The sequence below is a fragment of the Bacidia gigantensis genome (genome assembly GCF_019456465.1).
Source record: "Bacidia gigantensis strain McMullin 20006 chromosome Unknown contig_245, whole genome shotgun sequence".
Taxonomy (NCBI): Eukaryota; Fungi; Ascomycota; class Lecanoromycetes; order Lecanorales; family Ramalinaceae; genus Bacidia; species Bacidia gigantensis.
The window spans coordinates 871,224-886,101 of record NW_025408601.1 but is presented as its reverse complement, the minus strand read 5'-3'; the positions used below and the strand labels follow the sequence as shown (position 1 = coordinate 886,101).

The following is a 14,878-nucleotide window of genomic DNA, read 5'->3' as shown; positions in this document are numbered from 1 at the left end:
TAGTCGTCCAGCACCCTTGACATAGACACTTTTTGCTTTCCCGGAGACTCCAGACCACCAACACCGCCGCTGCCAACCCATGCCATCCCGCTATGCTGACAAGGAGATCTATCGCCCATCGAATGCCCCCACCACTATCCTGAAAATACCATCTCATTGGTTTCGTGACGATGAAGCTCTCCGTCACTTTGCTCTTCACCACCTTGAATCATGTTCCTCTATGCACACGGCCAATCTCTTGTATGTTTTCCCAGGATCGATCGTTTCTTTCTTCTCATAAGCTAGAATTAAGTTGGAGATTTGTTGTGATTCGCTCCGTTCCGTCGGCTATCATCGTTCATTGAAAGGCCACCGAGGCCGGAGGAGAGGAAGGCAAATGGATCTGGAGCGCCATCCATGCTGCTGTTACCCCCATATGTGGCATTACCATAAGCTGGTGGTCCATTTGTTGCGCTACTGGAAGGTGGTCCATTGTTGGCTGAGGTAAAGGCAGCTTCGGCAGCCCGACTGTCGAAAGGCCCACCAGAGAGCCCTTGTCCATAACCTGCTCCCATAGGTGGGTACGCGTTCGTCGGAGCCCCTATGCCAGACGGCAGAGCGTACTGACTTGGGGGTCCTCCAAATTGTTGGCCCCCGAACCCTGCGGATCCAAACCCTCCCGCGGGAGCTGCAAAGGGTCCTGGTCCAGGCGTGCCTGCAATTGACGATGGGCCCATACTGTAGCCGGAGGAATGCTCATGCGGAGATGGAAATGCTGAATCTGCAACCACAGCAGCTCCTGCTCGACTCGCACCGCACCGAAGACAGGTAACGTTCTTGGCAAAGTTGTGGTAACCGCAGCCTTCCGAGCCACATTTCCAATCGCCAGCTCGGAAGGGTACCATTCCCCCTCCGCCTCCGCGGCCATGCCCAATGCTATGTCCACCTTGATGTCCCATGTGAGGATGAGGCATCATGTGATGGGGGCCATACCCATAATTGGAATAGCCCATGGGATCGCCACTTGGCATAGCCGAAGCTGCAGGGAAAGAGCAGCGAAAGCATGCTGTACGACGTTGGAAATTAGAAAAGCCGCATGACGGACATGTCCAATCTCCTGGACGAGGCCGGTTTTTGCTGGGAGGGAACGGGGTGAGTATTTCAGCTGCTCGATCCAGGACTCGACTGGAAGACGGCGAGACCTCGATGGCCTTTTCATTGAGAGCGCGTCCGTTCATGCAGAGACTTTCGGCTGCCTATTATAAGCGTGTTAGCAAATATGAGCAACTTTGGTGTTGGTAGTAGTATCAGATCGATGAGTAAGGAGAAAAGGGAGGTGAGAATGGCGAAAATGAAGCCTGAAAGGTGCGGGGTATCTCAGATGAGGTGGTTCAAGAGAAATGGTTGGCTGACCTCTTCGTGCGACGAAAACACAGCGAACCCAGACCCAGTTGGCTTGTGTTGATCAGGGGTCCGCAGCGTCCAGAAGGCAATCGGCCGTCCACCGAATTGCGTGAACCAACTCTCAAGCTCTGACTGTGTTGTGTCGTGTGGAAGACCGCTCATGTGTAGTACTTTACTGCGCTCCCGAAGAAAGGCTGATACGTCGGCTTTGGCATCAAGGGGTCGTGTCAGTACGTCGGGGTGCTCGTGCTGTGGTTGAGATTTTCGTATCAACCCTTGCAGAACACGCGCTAGCGTGATCGCTTCTTCTATTGCTCGGCGGGGAGAAGCTGGCGCCAATGCTTGCAGGTGAAACGGGAGGTTGTGCTTGATTGGTGCCGAGGTTTGAATAGGTTCCACCTCTAACGCTGCACAAATATTTGCCAGTGAGCTAGGGCCAAACGGAAGAGACTCTGGGTGGTGTTGTTGCCAGCGCTGATACTCAGTCCGAAGGTCAAAAGTACGCGAGTGTTGTAAATAAGCTGGCAAAACCACGGCTTTGTCTCGAGCTTCTCTGGGTAATTGAACCCGCAGATCCCAAGAATCTAGCGTCACGAACGAGAACTCTTTGCTTTTCAAATGCTCTTGAACAAATGCATCAAATCGGGTGATCGCGTCTCGGAAGGTCCCAGCAGAGCGCACATGCTCCCAGGTGAGGGTTGTTAAGCTCGCTGACAAAGTGTCAGTGGATGAAGCTGGGCCTTCTCCCGACAGAATTGCTACTTACTGCATAGAGGGGTGATTGGAGTGTTCACAGGCTTGACCAGGATGCTTTCTCGATGCACCTAGGAAGAAGTAGGGTAAGCCAGCAGCCAATGCAACGCTTCAATTCGGGACGCACCTCCTCCAGACTTTTCGAATGCAACAAAAGCCAACCGATCTCTATGACTTCCGCCGAGTCTTTCGTTACATAGACTCCGTGCTCATCGCACGTGGTCGCCACATGCGTCACGAGATAGTAGTCGAAATCTACCGGGTTCGGACCTTGAACGCTCGACATGATCAATCTATTTTGAGGCAAGGTATGAATGCTATCTGGGCTTGATTTGAAGGTGGTGCCAGAGAATCGAAATAAAGGATCGAGCCGTACGCCAGGTACTAGTCAGCTCAATTGAGGTGCGGTCAAAAAGGTGTTAGAAAGTGAGAAGTAAGGGGTCGTCAGGAGTCGTCAACGACGTGTTCTCGGGCTAGAAAAAACAGTGCTATGTACTCAATGGAACTGGAAGGAGTGACTAGGGGTCAGATAGGCCGTAAGAAAAGAATGCTTGCTTCGATCACAGTACAATCACCAGAAGGTTGAAAATTTGAAAGCGCAGTAGCGCAAACATACTCTTAGCTTAGGGGAACACGCTAAATGCGCGGAAAGTCAAATCTGGATGCACAGATTGGTACCATGGATGCATTCTTCCCAACCTTCACTGTGCTTCCATATTCCTCGCCGTGACCGAATCATAGTGTTGCAGTGTGAACGGCCTCTTCGGTGTAGTGCTCCGTTACCAACAATATCTTGTTGACTTTGATGCTGGTTCCATCGCCTCGTGCATCTCTTTTGGCCGGATCCATGCCGAGCCACGGAAGGAATGCACTATATCAATTAATCGAGCATCAATCTGAGCTTCCCTACATTACAACTTGACTGCCTCTTTGGGGATCCTGAGTGTCACCTCATATCTCGGGTAGTCAAGTCCTATGACCAGCGTTACATTCGGTGATACAGCGCGAGTCCGTAACTGCCGCTCGCATATGCAACAGGTCTTGACGTGACGCTTGAGTCCACGTTTCGCTTGTGAGAGTTGATCCTACTGCTATCGTCGCGGGAGACACTGTTACGAGTCGCTCAAGCAAGGCGAGTTTGCGCAAGCAATGGTCTTTGAGACTATCGCCCAGTGACCATTTGCGCGACCCGTTCCCCAACCGCTCTACGGAAACATTTCTCAGTACAAATTAGGCCCAGAAATGGCGCCACAGGAATTCGAATGCACCAGTTGTAGGCACCGATATTGTACTCGGAAGAGAGACTAGCACATTGAAGAGCGAGCGAGAGCCTCGAAAAAGAAACCCATTTGGCAAAGACCGTGTGCAGCCTTAAGAATAAAGGGACCAGCCGAGTTGCTTTATTATAAGAACGCCATTGCTAGGCAGCTTCAACCCAGGAGTCACATTTCGAGGCTACTATCCTGCAAACACGATGAAGTTCCTCAGCAGTCTGCGATCTAAAACCCTACTGAAGGGCCGCAGCGGTGGCGGAGATTTAAAGACATCGAACATCGACGACAATGACATTGATACGCAATCTTCATTCCCTCCTAATCCCACCTTCGGGTACTCCCAAAGTCTCCTGACCCGACTCTTCTCATACGTCTGCCCACACTCACAGGATGGCAGCTACAATTCGTGCGAGGACTCCCAAATGGACGGTGGTTGCATGCTTTGCGACATGAGAGATCTAGCGCAATGTGCAACGGTCACCCGCCACTGGGCCCCAGCTGCACAAAGTCTACTGTGAGTTGGAAGCCAATAGTACATCCCGACCAATCCGTTGACAAGAGCCCGCGACGCAGGTATCAGAATGTACGTCTAGATTCTGTCCACTACTGTAATCGAGAGCCCGACTTGGTTGCAGGAAGACGAAGATCGTCTTTCGGCAGTCACGCTGGCAGTCTTCGAGATCCCGCAAAAGAACGCTTACAGCTTTTCGCTCGCACTGTGAGGGAAAGGACACCCTTAGCAGATCATGTGCAGACATTGAAGCTACCATATATGACAAGAGAGAATGCTAAGGCCGATTTGGCCCGAGCCGTGTCGGTGCTACACAATCTCAATTACATTGACTTGCCAGAGGGTGTGTTCAGCAACAATCCGACATCGAGCGTGCTCCTTGAAGAATTGCGAGTATGCTGTCCAAACCTACGTTGGATGAGATATGCCTCTGGTGCTGAAGAGACCTTTGCTGCTTTGGGTCTGTGTGATCATTGGCGTCGTCTCGAACAATTGCAGCTCCACCATCTCGCTGCGGACACAGACACTGTTTCCAAGGTTTTGTCATCCTTGCCTGCTCTTTCCGCCGTGGAAATTAAGGGACTTCCATACTTTGACGACTCAAGCTTCTTGTCGCAGGTAGGGTCGTCTCGCTTCCCACCTGTGACAAAAATGCATCTTTACGACCTTCCAACTTTGACGATAAACGGCCTGGCAAGCTACCTTTCCGAACCTCGCGTCCGGAATACGATTTCTTCGTTGACACTTTCGAACACTGGCATCGAGATCTCAATCCTTCATACAGTACTTGCCCTGTGTCCAAAACTTGAAACGCTACGGGTCGTTCAAAACGTCAAGAGACCCTTTCCGTTAAAAAGTATCCCAAGCCTCGAAAGTCCATCTCTCAATACTTTTCATTATGAAATAAGTACTACAAACTCCAGTGGATACAACGCTTCGGCCCCCATAGACAGCTACTATAGCTACCTGGCAAAATCAGTCCTAAGCAGTTCACTCCCCTTACTCAGTGAACTGTATGCGCTTTCCGAGCGCCTGCCATTCCTTCTTTCTCCTGGGCCTGGTAGCAGAAGAACTTCAGCCGGTGTCAATGAATTATCAGAGTTGGCAGAAAATTTCACTCAAAGACTGAATCTCTATACCAAATCCGTCAGTGAGCTGGAGTGGAATCTGACCGTTATAAACCCCACAAGTGCCAATCACTTCCGAGACTATTCGCCACGTACAAGACCGCTGAGTCTTGCGAATCCTCTTCCGTTAAGCCCACAATGGCGGGATCCTGCCCGCCAAAGTGTTGTGGTTGGCAACGGATTTGGTGGATATCTCACTGTCCCCGATCAATCGGGAAGACCTACGAGTCCAGGTCAGAAATCTCTCCGGAAGGAACCAGATGCTTGGATGGGCTGACTGATGCCTCTATGCGTTCGAAGTGAGAAAATATCTCAGCTGGCCGTTACCAAACAATCTGCACTAAGCGTAGATGTTGATTGAAACCCATAGAAAGTGGTCCTTTTTGGATCCCTCTGTAACTGAACCCAATCACCGAAAGTCAGAAGTTCCTTATGCCTCTAGCCCACTTCCGAGCTCTACTTTCATCCATGCACTGTCATCTCTTTGTAAATGTGTACTTACTTTATGATCTTTGCTCCGTAGAATTTGTAGACTCTGCCACTGCAACCCGGAGAACGCAATGATACTGTTAAATGCGTCATCCCGCTTCTTCATACCTTCAACATGTATCCCGCTGCCGTTTAAACGCTTGATTTCAAGCCGATCCGGGAGCGAGAGCAGCTTAGCAGCTCTAGTCCCTTCACTCTTCCTCAGCTCCTTTAAATCGAGGAAGGACATTCGCCAGGATTCCGCCCGGCCGATACTATTGACGAAGCGAATGCCTTTTGAATACACAATGAGGCGCCCCAAAGAACCGCCAGAGAGACCACGAAAAGAACGAATATCACTGCCTTCAAGAATGCTTGTTGTGGAATTCACGCTGTGCCAATCATCGTCAAAGGACTCGTCGTCAGGTGGATCAGATAGACCGCTGTTAATCGTGATTTGAGGTACCGAATGATTATCGCCAATGTACTCATTATCGACTTGTCCATTGACCTCATTGATGTGAACTTCCTCAACTTTCTGCCTAATCATGTCCTCCCGGGCAATCTGCGCTTGCTTTCTCAAATACTGAAATGACCATTCCGCATGGGTTGGGATGTCCCAAAAAACCCATTTGAAAGGGGAAACGAGATAGCGATACTTGGGATATCTAAAAGTATTAGTGAAAGATAAAGCAAGGATTTTACAGATATAAATTACAAGCTCGAGATTGGCCAGCAGAGGAAGAAAGTGCCGCCACCTATGAAGAAAACGATCTTCATGCAGTACTCCATATCCGCAAACAGGGATACCAGAAGACACGACGTGAAGAAGCTGATAGAAGCCAAGGTTTTGCGAGGGGATCTCCAATGATAGAAATTTTGCATCACCTCGAGCAAATTGGCGAGGTCGCTAAGTTGCAGTTGAGCATAAGGACCGACCTCCTCTAGGACGGGCTCTAGCCAGTCATGGCCCCCGTGCCTGTCTATGAGTTCGACGATTTTGCTGGCTCTTTTCCTACTATCTAACGCCCGTTGAGTGGTAGCCCTTATCGCATCAACGTTTGTAGGCGCGTAGTAATTTCTAACGACAATGTATATGATGTAGCCGTACTGTAGTCTTAGTCAGGTTAGCCCACGCTACAATGGCTGAGGAGCTTACGATGAAGCCCATAACATGCTGCGTGTACCAAAGGACTAAGTAAAGAGCGAACCAATTTCCCGTCGTCGTTTTATTTTCCCAGCGATAGACGGAACGGACATTCATAATCCATGACTGCCACGGCGCGCTTGCCACGAGCAGCCGTTCAACATAATGCCTCGAGCTATCAATATCGAATGGTAGTTGTTCAATATCGTCGATGTATTGTGCGCAAAAATCTTGTGTGTAGTAGAGAAGATTCTTGAGATTTGCGTCAGAGGCAAGAGTATCATCTCGTGATATTATCGGTCGGAACTCACGAATCCAAGCCATTCAAGCCATTTGTACCCTTTGTAAATTCCTCTCTGATCAATGATCTTGAAGTATTGGTCCTCCGGAAAATCGATGTGCCTCTTGGGAACTACGCGCACTCGTCGGACGTGCCTACTCGTCGACCACGCGGCGCGCATGCTATCCCGGTGCTCTTCCATCTGCCGAACCCGGTCTCTGCTCCCTCGAATAGAAGCTGCATATTCTTCGTCAGACGTGTTTTCCAGCGATGAGCTTGATGATGCAGCCCTTTTCAGGTTATCATGAGCCTGTAACAAATCAAGGTCTGCTTTTTGTGATAGGTAAGGACGTTGAGCCTTTGAAAGTTGGGCTGCTGTAGACTTGGTGGCTTTACTCTTTAATGCATCCTTTGGATGCACGATACTCTTGCCTATCGTCTGAACGGCGCTTAAAGTCCCTTCTGCTACACTCTTGACGTTGCGACGTCGCTTCTGCGCAAGCAGCCTTTGACTGAAAGCTGGATCATTCTGCAAACCCTCCTCAACATTCACACTCTCCGCAAGGCCTCCGTCTTCCTCGGCAACTCTGGCCTTGAAAATTCGTTTAGTTCTTTCCTTCGTTTCCTTTGCAATCTCCGAAAGCCGACCACGCTTGACACCGTTGACAGGATGATCAGTATCGGTGTCAACATTTTCAAGATCGGCTAGGCTAGAGGCGGGCGTTGTAGCTCCGGGCCTTTGGATGTAGTCCGAAGTGGACTCAGAAATGCTAGCTTCCTCTGTAGACTCCCACGATTGTCGCTGAAGCATGATCTTGGAATTTGGCCTTGATCCAATCACGCATGATGGAACTGCTCGCGCAAATTTAGATCTCGAATAGCACCATAGAGTGACGATAGTGTTCCATGGGTCAATCGGCTTGTCTACCTTGCCAGCGACAACGAATTAGACGATGAGGGTCGTATGAGACTTGCACGTCAGGCATTCTGACTAGACTCCAAGCTGATCGCGAGCGGGAGCTTGCCATATAGCAAGAGGCTCCTCTGTCAACAGGTTTTTGGAGTGGCAAGTCTCGAAGAGATGATTGGTGGATCTGCTTGGAATGCGCCGAATCAAGGTTTCGTCAGATCTGGTTTCTGGACCTTAAAATTACACTTGTATCTCAACTAGATCGTTACAAGATACAACTTCAGAGACGATCAACATTCATTGATGCCCTTAGGTGCGTTCATGAGGTCGCACTGATTATATGACGTTTAGATCTCTTGCTTCGCCATGTCCATCATATGCGACTCCCCTCAAGTTCCACACCGGCTCGCCTGTTTGTACATTGCCACCCTTGTCCGTCGCTCGAGAAAGCAAGCGTTGCGTTCCCCTCTGTGCCCGTACCGAAACCATCCACAGAGACCAAGCCCATTTGCTCTCCGACTCCCCACCCGCCAAAATGTTGCATTCTGTCCACGTTTGGCCAATATCAGTAGAGACTTCAACTTTCACCACTGGACCTTGGTTGCCTTGCGGTATTGCATAACCCTTCACCTCCAACGTATCATCGGAGTTCAATCGCACGGTTTGACCACTTTGAGGAATCGCGATCACCGAGTTGATTGGCATATCTTGCAAGGCAGGTGTAAGCTCCCAATATTTTCTCGCCGCTTCGACATCCGTTGCTTGAGGGGGCAATCGTTTGTAATCAAAGCGCTGATAGTGATTTGTAGATTCGTCTCGTTGAACGGTTATTCTTTCGAGCCACTTCACGGAGCCTAAGCCGATCTTGCTTTCAGCACGACTCTCTCCGGCGCTCTAGGCCACCAAATGAACAAATGTTGCTCCAATCGTCTGCTCAGACGCGCCAAGATCTCTTCTAGGGAGGTACTTACGGCAACCTGATACACCGGGTACTATAGTCCTGACTGGGTATCCATGATTCGCAGACAGAGGTTTCCCGTTCATCTAACGAATTTCAGCGTCGTTCCTGACGTCCAGACTATCACCTGAACTACCTCTAAAGCCAACAGCACATCAGCTTCTTCTTCCAGGGCTCTTGCTAGCTCGATTGAGCTCCCGTACCAATCTGTGTGTTGCACTGGGGTCTGATAGCACGCAAACGCGACGTGGCCGGCCTTTGCTCTGATTCCAGCTCGGCTGAGGACATCCCTGAGTTTCGGCCCCTTCCAACGGCAATTCATGATCGCCCCATCTGACCTAAACAATTACCTTTCAAAGTATAGGCTTTCACGAAAACCAGTCTCACCAATCGATCCCACTGACTTCTTTGAGTAAAGTTCGCATAGAGTGTCGACGGTTACCGGCGCATTGAAGCGCAGAAACGATCTCATGTTGCGTGAACCGTGTTCTCAGCTCCTCAACCGATAGTTCTAGAATCGTATGAACGTCGCCATCAACGTGAACAACGTGATCATCGGCGTTCAAGTGAGGTATAGGCCCATGATTCCTGTCATAAGCACCCTGCTCTGTAATGAAGCTTGCAACATTGGCTTAATGTCCAGAACAACTGCAGTAATAATACCTCTCTGTAAGTTTCTGCACTGGAGGCTCCCTGTTTAGAGGTTCTTCCACAGAGTACTCAAATCGCATTACGAGATTGTAATGCTGGTCTTCTTTCGACTTTTGTAAGATACCATGAATGTCCTATTGCGCGTTGATTTAACAACTGAACGCCTTGCGCAATACTCTCTTCGTGAAACACGGATGTGCAAGTGGTGTTCTGGAGTAGTATCGCGCTCATGACGCCATTAGTCGGAGGAATTCCGCATCCGCGTTGTCTAGACTACGTCTCCTAATAAACAAACACAGAGGTCAAATTTAATTGAATGCGCGAATGTCTCTGCAATGAACGACAACCCGCATACAATTTGTACCGGAGGTAGATATGTCTGCAAGCGAACATAATTTGCACTTCGACTCTGCTCTTCTCTTGATCAGGACACCTGGGCCAGCCGAGCATGGCCGACCAATACACTGTGTTAGAAGAATTAGGCAGTCAGTGTACTAACACTGCGGCCGTTCATATATGGCTGACTAGTGTCTACGTAGGTGGCAGCTTCGGTGTTGTCTACAAAGGGATTGAGAAAGCGACTGGTGATGTTGTTGCGATCAAACATGTAAGACCTACGTGGGAAGACTGCGTCGCCTTGTGATTACTCCTTGCTCATGGGAACAAAGATCGATCTCGAATCAAGCGACGATGATATACAAGATATACAGCAGGAGATCTCTGTACTGAGCACTTGCCATAGTCCTTTTGTAACACAGTACAAAGCAAGCTTTCTTCGAGGGCATAAATTATGGATCGTGATGGAATTTCTCGGCGGTGGCTCCTGTCTGGACTTGGTGAGTGATCGATTGAGCAAAGAAACCTGGTTTAAGAGTTAATATTGACCTTAGCTGAAAACGGGACCCTTCACGGAAGCACACGCTGCGATCATATGTCGCGAGATACTCTTGGGACTAGATTATCTGCATCAAGAGGGGAAGATCCATCGAGACATTAAGGCTGCAAACATACTCCTGGCTCAGTCCGGAAGAGTTAAACTTGCGGATTTTGGTGTTGCTGCACAACTTACGAACATCAAATCACAGAGAAATACTTTTGTTGGAACACCGTTCTGGATGGCACCTGAAGTCATACAACAAGCGGGTTACGACTTCAAAGCAGATATCTGGTCATTAGGTATCACTGCAATCGAGATGATCCAAGGAGAGCCCCCTAACGCCAGCACGCATCCAATGAAAGTTCTATTCTTGATTCCCAAAGCACCTGCACCAAGGTTGGAGGGGGCGCGTTCAGTCGAGAGTTCAAGGATTTTGTAGCCGCTTGCCTGGTGAAAGATCCAGACCGGAGGCCAACGGCGAGTGAGCTCTTGCAACATCGATTTCTGAAAAGCGCCGGTCCAATTGAGGACTTGCAAGAGCTTGTAAGGCAGCGGCAGAGTTGGGACGTGCGTCAGGAGAGAGTCCTGCATCCGAAATACTATGAGGAGACAATGAATTCGCTCGGTCCAGATACGGATCAGGACGGCTGGGTTTTCGACACCATTAAAGGTCCAGTAGTCTCAATTCGTGAGGTCGGAGAGACTCAAACACAGAAGCGTCACAAGTTGCCGCGGACTCACGAGAGCGCCTCTGAGACTTCAACTAAATTCGAGAAGCTCACCATCCAGGATGATCCTCTGATTGAGTCGAGAACAACAAAGACTGTTCAAAAACAGACCCCCATCAAGCGTTCGTGGGCCGAGGAAAGCCCAAGCTCGACGAGACGCAGAGACTCGCTACAGAGACAGCCGCTTGCCCCGAGCTTGAATTTTGGCAATATTTCTTCGACAATACGACAATTTCGAAGGGTGTCTGATAAGAATACCGAGCAGGCGAAGGGGCTACCTAACTCTGTAGATGAAAACCAGCACCCAGCAGCAGAGCCTGCAACCAAGGGAGCAATGCTCGGTAGAAGGGCACATTTGAAAGCGATTCATCCAGCATTTCAAGAGATCCACGCACAAACCAGGAGCCACGTCAAGCAAGAGCTGCTTTCCCGTGTCGCTTTAGCATGGGACGCTTTGAACCAAAATGACGCAGAAGGAGGATACTTGTTCTTGAGCTCTGTTATTCGGAAAGTCCAGGAGTAAGTCGCGATGCACAACTTACATTCTTATACTAAATCATGTTCAGTGATCCCCAGCTAGCCTCGCTTCTTGCTCCCTCGCAGCCAAATTCGCCTCAGCCAAAATTGATTCTCGCCCAAAACAACCCTCATTTGAAGAGTCATAGAAGGCGTCGGTCATCTTTACTCCCTCCTAATGATAGCCACTGGCCAGAAAAGCAGTCAAATCTTCCAGGGCAACTCATCCCGGGCATGGATCACACAAAGCAACTAGCTGATGTCCTATATTCAAAATGGACAGAGGGACTGAAGAATCGGTGGCCTAATCTATGATTCGAGGCTTTCAGCCGGTAACCACGTCAAACGGGCAGTTGGTCCTTGGCGGTCTTTGGGTAGCATCACTGGCTGGAAGGCGATTTGTACCACAACCATTTTCAATTCTTGACCATACTTAGGGATTTGGTAAATACATGGCCGATTCGATGATCCGTCGACAAGCATAGCAAAGGTGTAAATGTCAATGTGCATAGCCGGTAGTGTCCTCCATAAACTAGATTTAGATAAGTTGTGAAATGAACCAATGAGGCAAAGTATTAGTGGCCAATCACCATGCACGAGCTGCAGACGACGAAATGTCCTGCTAGGTCCACTGGTAGAGGCTCCGCTGTCTCACTCTGCCTTTCGATCACTACTGAATTCTTCAATTGTCTACCCTCCTCTTCTGCGAAACAGCATTCTCCGTTGCTATGGCCGCTAATGGTTCACCTCTGTTAAAGACCACCAGTGTGCCCTCAACAATACAGGAATCGCACCGCCCTAGTCTGGATCTCTGTTCAACTATATCCTCCACCAATTCTAACAGCAGCGGCAGTCGCATTCACACACCCTCGTCCTCGGTTCCCAACACACCGTTGCTTCCGACGCGTCTCTCATCTCCAGAAAGGCACCCGTTGCGCATTGCTGGGCCTAGTAACTTCCTCACCGCTCTCGCTGCGCAGGAAAGAAAAGTCTTAGAGCTTAAAGAGGATCTCGTGAAGGCTGAATTAGAACTCGATGAATTGAAAATTCAATGGGCTGCACACGAAGCAGGCACAAAGAAGAACGAGCTACAGGAATTGGGACAGTTGCAGCGAATGAAATCTTCGCTTCAACGTACTTCGGCTACACAAGAACCTTCATTTCGAGGGCATCGAGATACAGATCGACGAAGGGCAGGCTCGCAGCGCAAAGTGTTCGCTGGATCTCGGCACGCCCGTACGCTATCCCTCCTGTCTCCACAAAGCTCGTCAATAGTGCCGTTGCCGCTGGCTGCAGTGGGTCCTGTCAAACCCCAGACAGAGCATACAAAGAAAGAGGGGAAGTCCACTCATACACTACGAAGACCGTTGAGCGTCTATGGCACCCCCACTGAGATATACAAATCTACGGACAAGGACGCAATCTTAGAAACAGGGTTACAGCTCGTTGGAGATTTTCGGCAAGGGTTGAAGACTTTCTTCGAAGATCTAAAGCAAGTCACTTTCGATGATGTTTCAAATATGTCGGACAGGAGAGCACCAAATGTGCCATCCAAATCCGGCACTCGGAAATCCCAGACTGAGATTCTCAGCGTCTCGAAAGTGGGTGAAGAGGGCAGATCAAAGCTGCAGACTAAAACGCATGAACCAAGCGCAGCTTCAATCAGCGACGTACAGAAAACCACTGCTTTGCCTGCCCAACCACGTACGCCTCTCAAAAATAATACTGCAGTCGTTGCGCAAAGCTCCCCTAGTGTGACCTCAGGTGATTCCGACGATGGGTGGGATAATTGGAATACTCCTGAGACCAGGCTCGACACTTCCAACCTTCAGCTCAAGGAAAGCGTAATTCCGCCATTGACAGGAGGTAGCACGCCGCGTTCGAGTATCAGGTAAGTCCTGAATATATCCGTCGCTACTCAGCTGAAAGGGTTTCAGCTCTGCTGATGCAACTCCGCGACCAAAGGCCCCGCCGAGTATAGTCGAGCGAGACCATGAGAGACATTGGGCAGCCTTTGCAAAGCTGTCCCCGAGCAAATTGACTGAGACTGCGACAAATCTAATGGATGATTGGGAAAGAAGTTTGCACTCTCCAGATTCTGGGGCTTCAAGCCACAGAACAAATGGCAAGAAAAGTGACAAAGCGGACTGAATAATGCCGCACCACCCGAGGAATAGATCTGCTTAGGTAATGTAGGATATAGATCATTGAAGATCATTGTGGACCTCGCCATGGGAAGGTGAATACCCTTGCAACAGTCGTACGCATCTTACCGAGCAACCCTACGTCGGCTCGATCGCCACATCTGAAAGTAATGCTTTGCACCATCAAGGAAATTACTATTCTCTTTCTCGCACACGCTAGGGTGCAGATATCCCTATCAAACGTCCGTTGCAACTCAAGTATTTGAAGAGGGCAGCTCTATCCTCTCGGACTTGCGAACATCGATCATCAGCAAGGAACATCGTTGAGAAGCTCCGATTGGTGCAAGTGAGCAGAGTGGCGAGCTTGGAAAGTGCAACCTCAATCCAAATGGACTGCACCCATACTTTGTTCTGGGAGGTCGATGCGACTATGGAGAGCTCCAAGGATTTTCAGGTGGGGCTTTATGTGTATACACGCGCTTCCGCTGCTTGGATGTTGAAGTAAGATTCTTGGGAATGCATGCTTGAAACCGGTGGCGTTGTCTGCATTGTCGCTATCAATCTCACTACCGGGGCTACCAGCGCATCCTGCGCGTGTTTGCATTAGCCCCCTCTATCAGCTCTGGCTTACGCCGCCTAGTTTTTCAGATGGGATGCAAGGACAAAGCTTAAAAGGCGACAGGGCAGATCGCAGAGGATTGCAGCAAGGAGAAATGCAGCCAATGATTGATGAGGACGAAGATCTCCGAGATGAAAGACAGGGCATAGTGAGATCTTGCCTCTGCAGCAGAAGGCGACCAGGGCGCATAGAGGAGAAAGGCGACGCATGATGCTGAAGAAGTGCCGCAGTGTAGGGTTTGAACGATCAAAGCATTCAAGCGCACCTTGATTGAAGATGCCTCCGCTCCGAGACAGGCATCAACACTTCCTGTGGGTTCTGAAAGTAGCATTATTGAAGATAGTCCAGCGATGGTTTGGGTAGTGGGACGGTTGGGATGATGGATGATGGATGATGGTTGATCTGTGCCTTAAGGTTGATCGACGTGTGGAGCCGGGAAAGCAGGGGACGCTAAAGGGCAGCTGCCATTTATTACCAATTACCAATTACCATTCTCATTACCTACTACCCTGTGCTAGCAGGCCCAGATCCA

At 49.6% G+C, this 14,878-nt stretch overlaps 6 protein-coding genes across 6 annotated transcripts; 3 read left to right on the top strand and 3 right to left on the bottom strand.

Moving 5' to 3' along the window:
• Nucleotides 1–287: 287 nt before the first annotated feature.
• On the bottom strand, nt 288–2,422 carry KY384_005319 (uncharacterized protein; the record flags this gene model as incomplete). The annotated part of the gene is made up of 4 exons (XM_044813820.1): nt 288–1,235; nt 1,393–2,093; nt 2,150–2,207; nt 2,264–2,422. 4 exons carry the CDS (start codon nt 2,420–2,422, stop codon nt 288–290), a joined length of 1,866 nt encoding a protein of 621 aa, XP_044669121.1.
• Nucleotides 2,423–3,610: 1,188 nt separating this feature from the next.
• KY384_005318 (uncharacterized protein) lies at nt 3,611–5,325 on the top strand (the record flags this gene model as incomplete). Its single annotated transcript, XM_044813819.1, has 2 exons — nt 3,611–3,924; nt 3,984–5,325. 2 exons carry the CDS (start codon nt 3,611–3,613, stop codon nt 5,323–5,325), a joined length of 1,656 nt encoding a protein of 551 aa, XP_044669120.1.
• Nucleotides 5,326–5,478: 153 nt separating this feature from the next.
• On the bottom strand, nt 5,479–7,754 carry KY384_005317 (uncharacterized protein; the record flags this gene model as incomplete). The annotated part of the gene is made up of 4 exons (XM_044813818.1): nt 5,479–6,081; nt 6,405–6,626; nt 6,676–6,915; nt 6,975–7,754. The coding sequence occupies 4 exons, from the start codon at nt 7,752–7,754 to the stop codon at nt 5,479–5,481; spliced, it is 1,845 nt and encodes a 614-aa protein (XP_044669119.1).
• A 435-nt stretch (nt 7,755–8,189) lies between these two features.
• KY384_005316 (uncharacterized protein) lies at nt 8,190–9,542 on the bottom strand (the record flags this gene model as incomplete). The annotated part of the gene is made up of 3 exons (XM_044813817.1): nt 8,190–8,745; nt 9,199–9,429; nt 9,475–9,542. The coding sequence occupies 3 exons, from the start codon at nt 9,540–9,542 to the stop codon at nt 8,190–8,192; spliced, it is 855 nt and encodes a 284-aa protein (XP_044669118.1).
• Nucleotides 9,543–9,910: 368 nt separating this feature from the next.
• Nucleotides 9,911–11,590, top strand: KY384_005315 (uncharacterized protein; the record flags this gene model as incomplete). The annotated part of the gene is made up of 4 exons (XM_044813816.1): nt 9,911–10,069; nt 10,131–10,298; nt 10,353–10,735; nt 10,756–11,590. The coding sequence occupies 4 exons, from the start codon at nt 9,911–9,913 to the stop codon at nt 11,588–11,590; spliced, it is 1,545 nt and encodes a 514-aa protein (XP_044669117.1).
• A 721-nt stretch (nt 11,591–12,311) lies between these two features.
• Nucleotides 12,312–13,478, top strand: KY384_005314 (uncharacterized protein; the record flags this gene model as incomplete). Its single annotated transcript, XM_044813815.1, has 1 exon — nt 12,312–13,478. One exon carries the CDS (start codon nt 12,312–12,314, stop codon nt 13,476–13,478), a length of 1,167 nt encoding a protein of 388 aa, XP_044669116.1.
• Between the last annotated feature and the right edge of the window lie 1,400 nt (nt 13,479–14,878).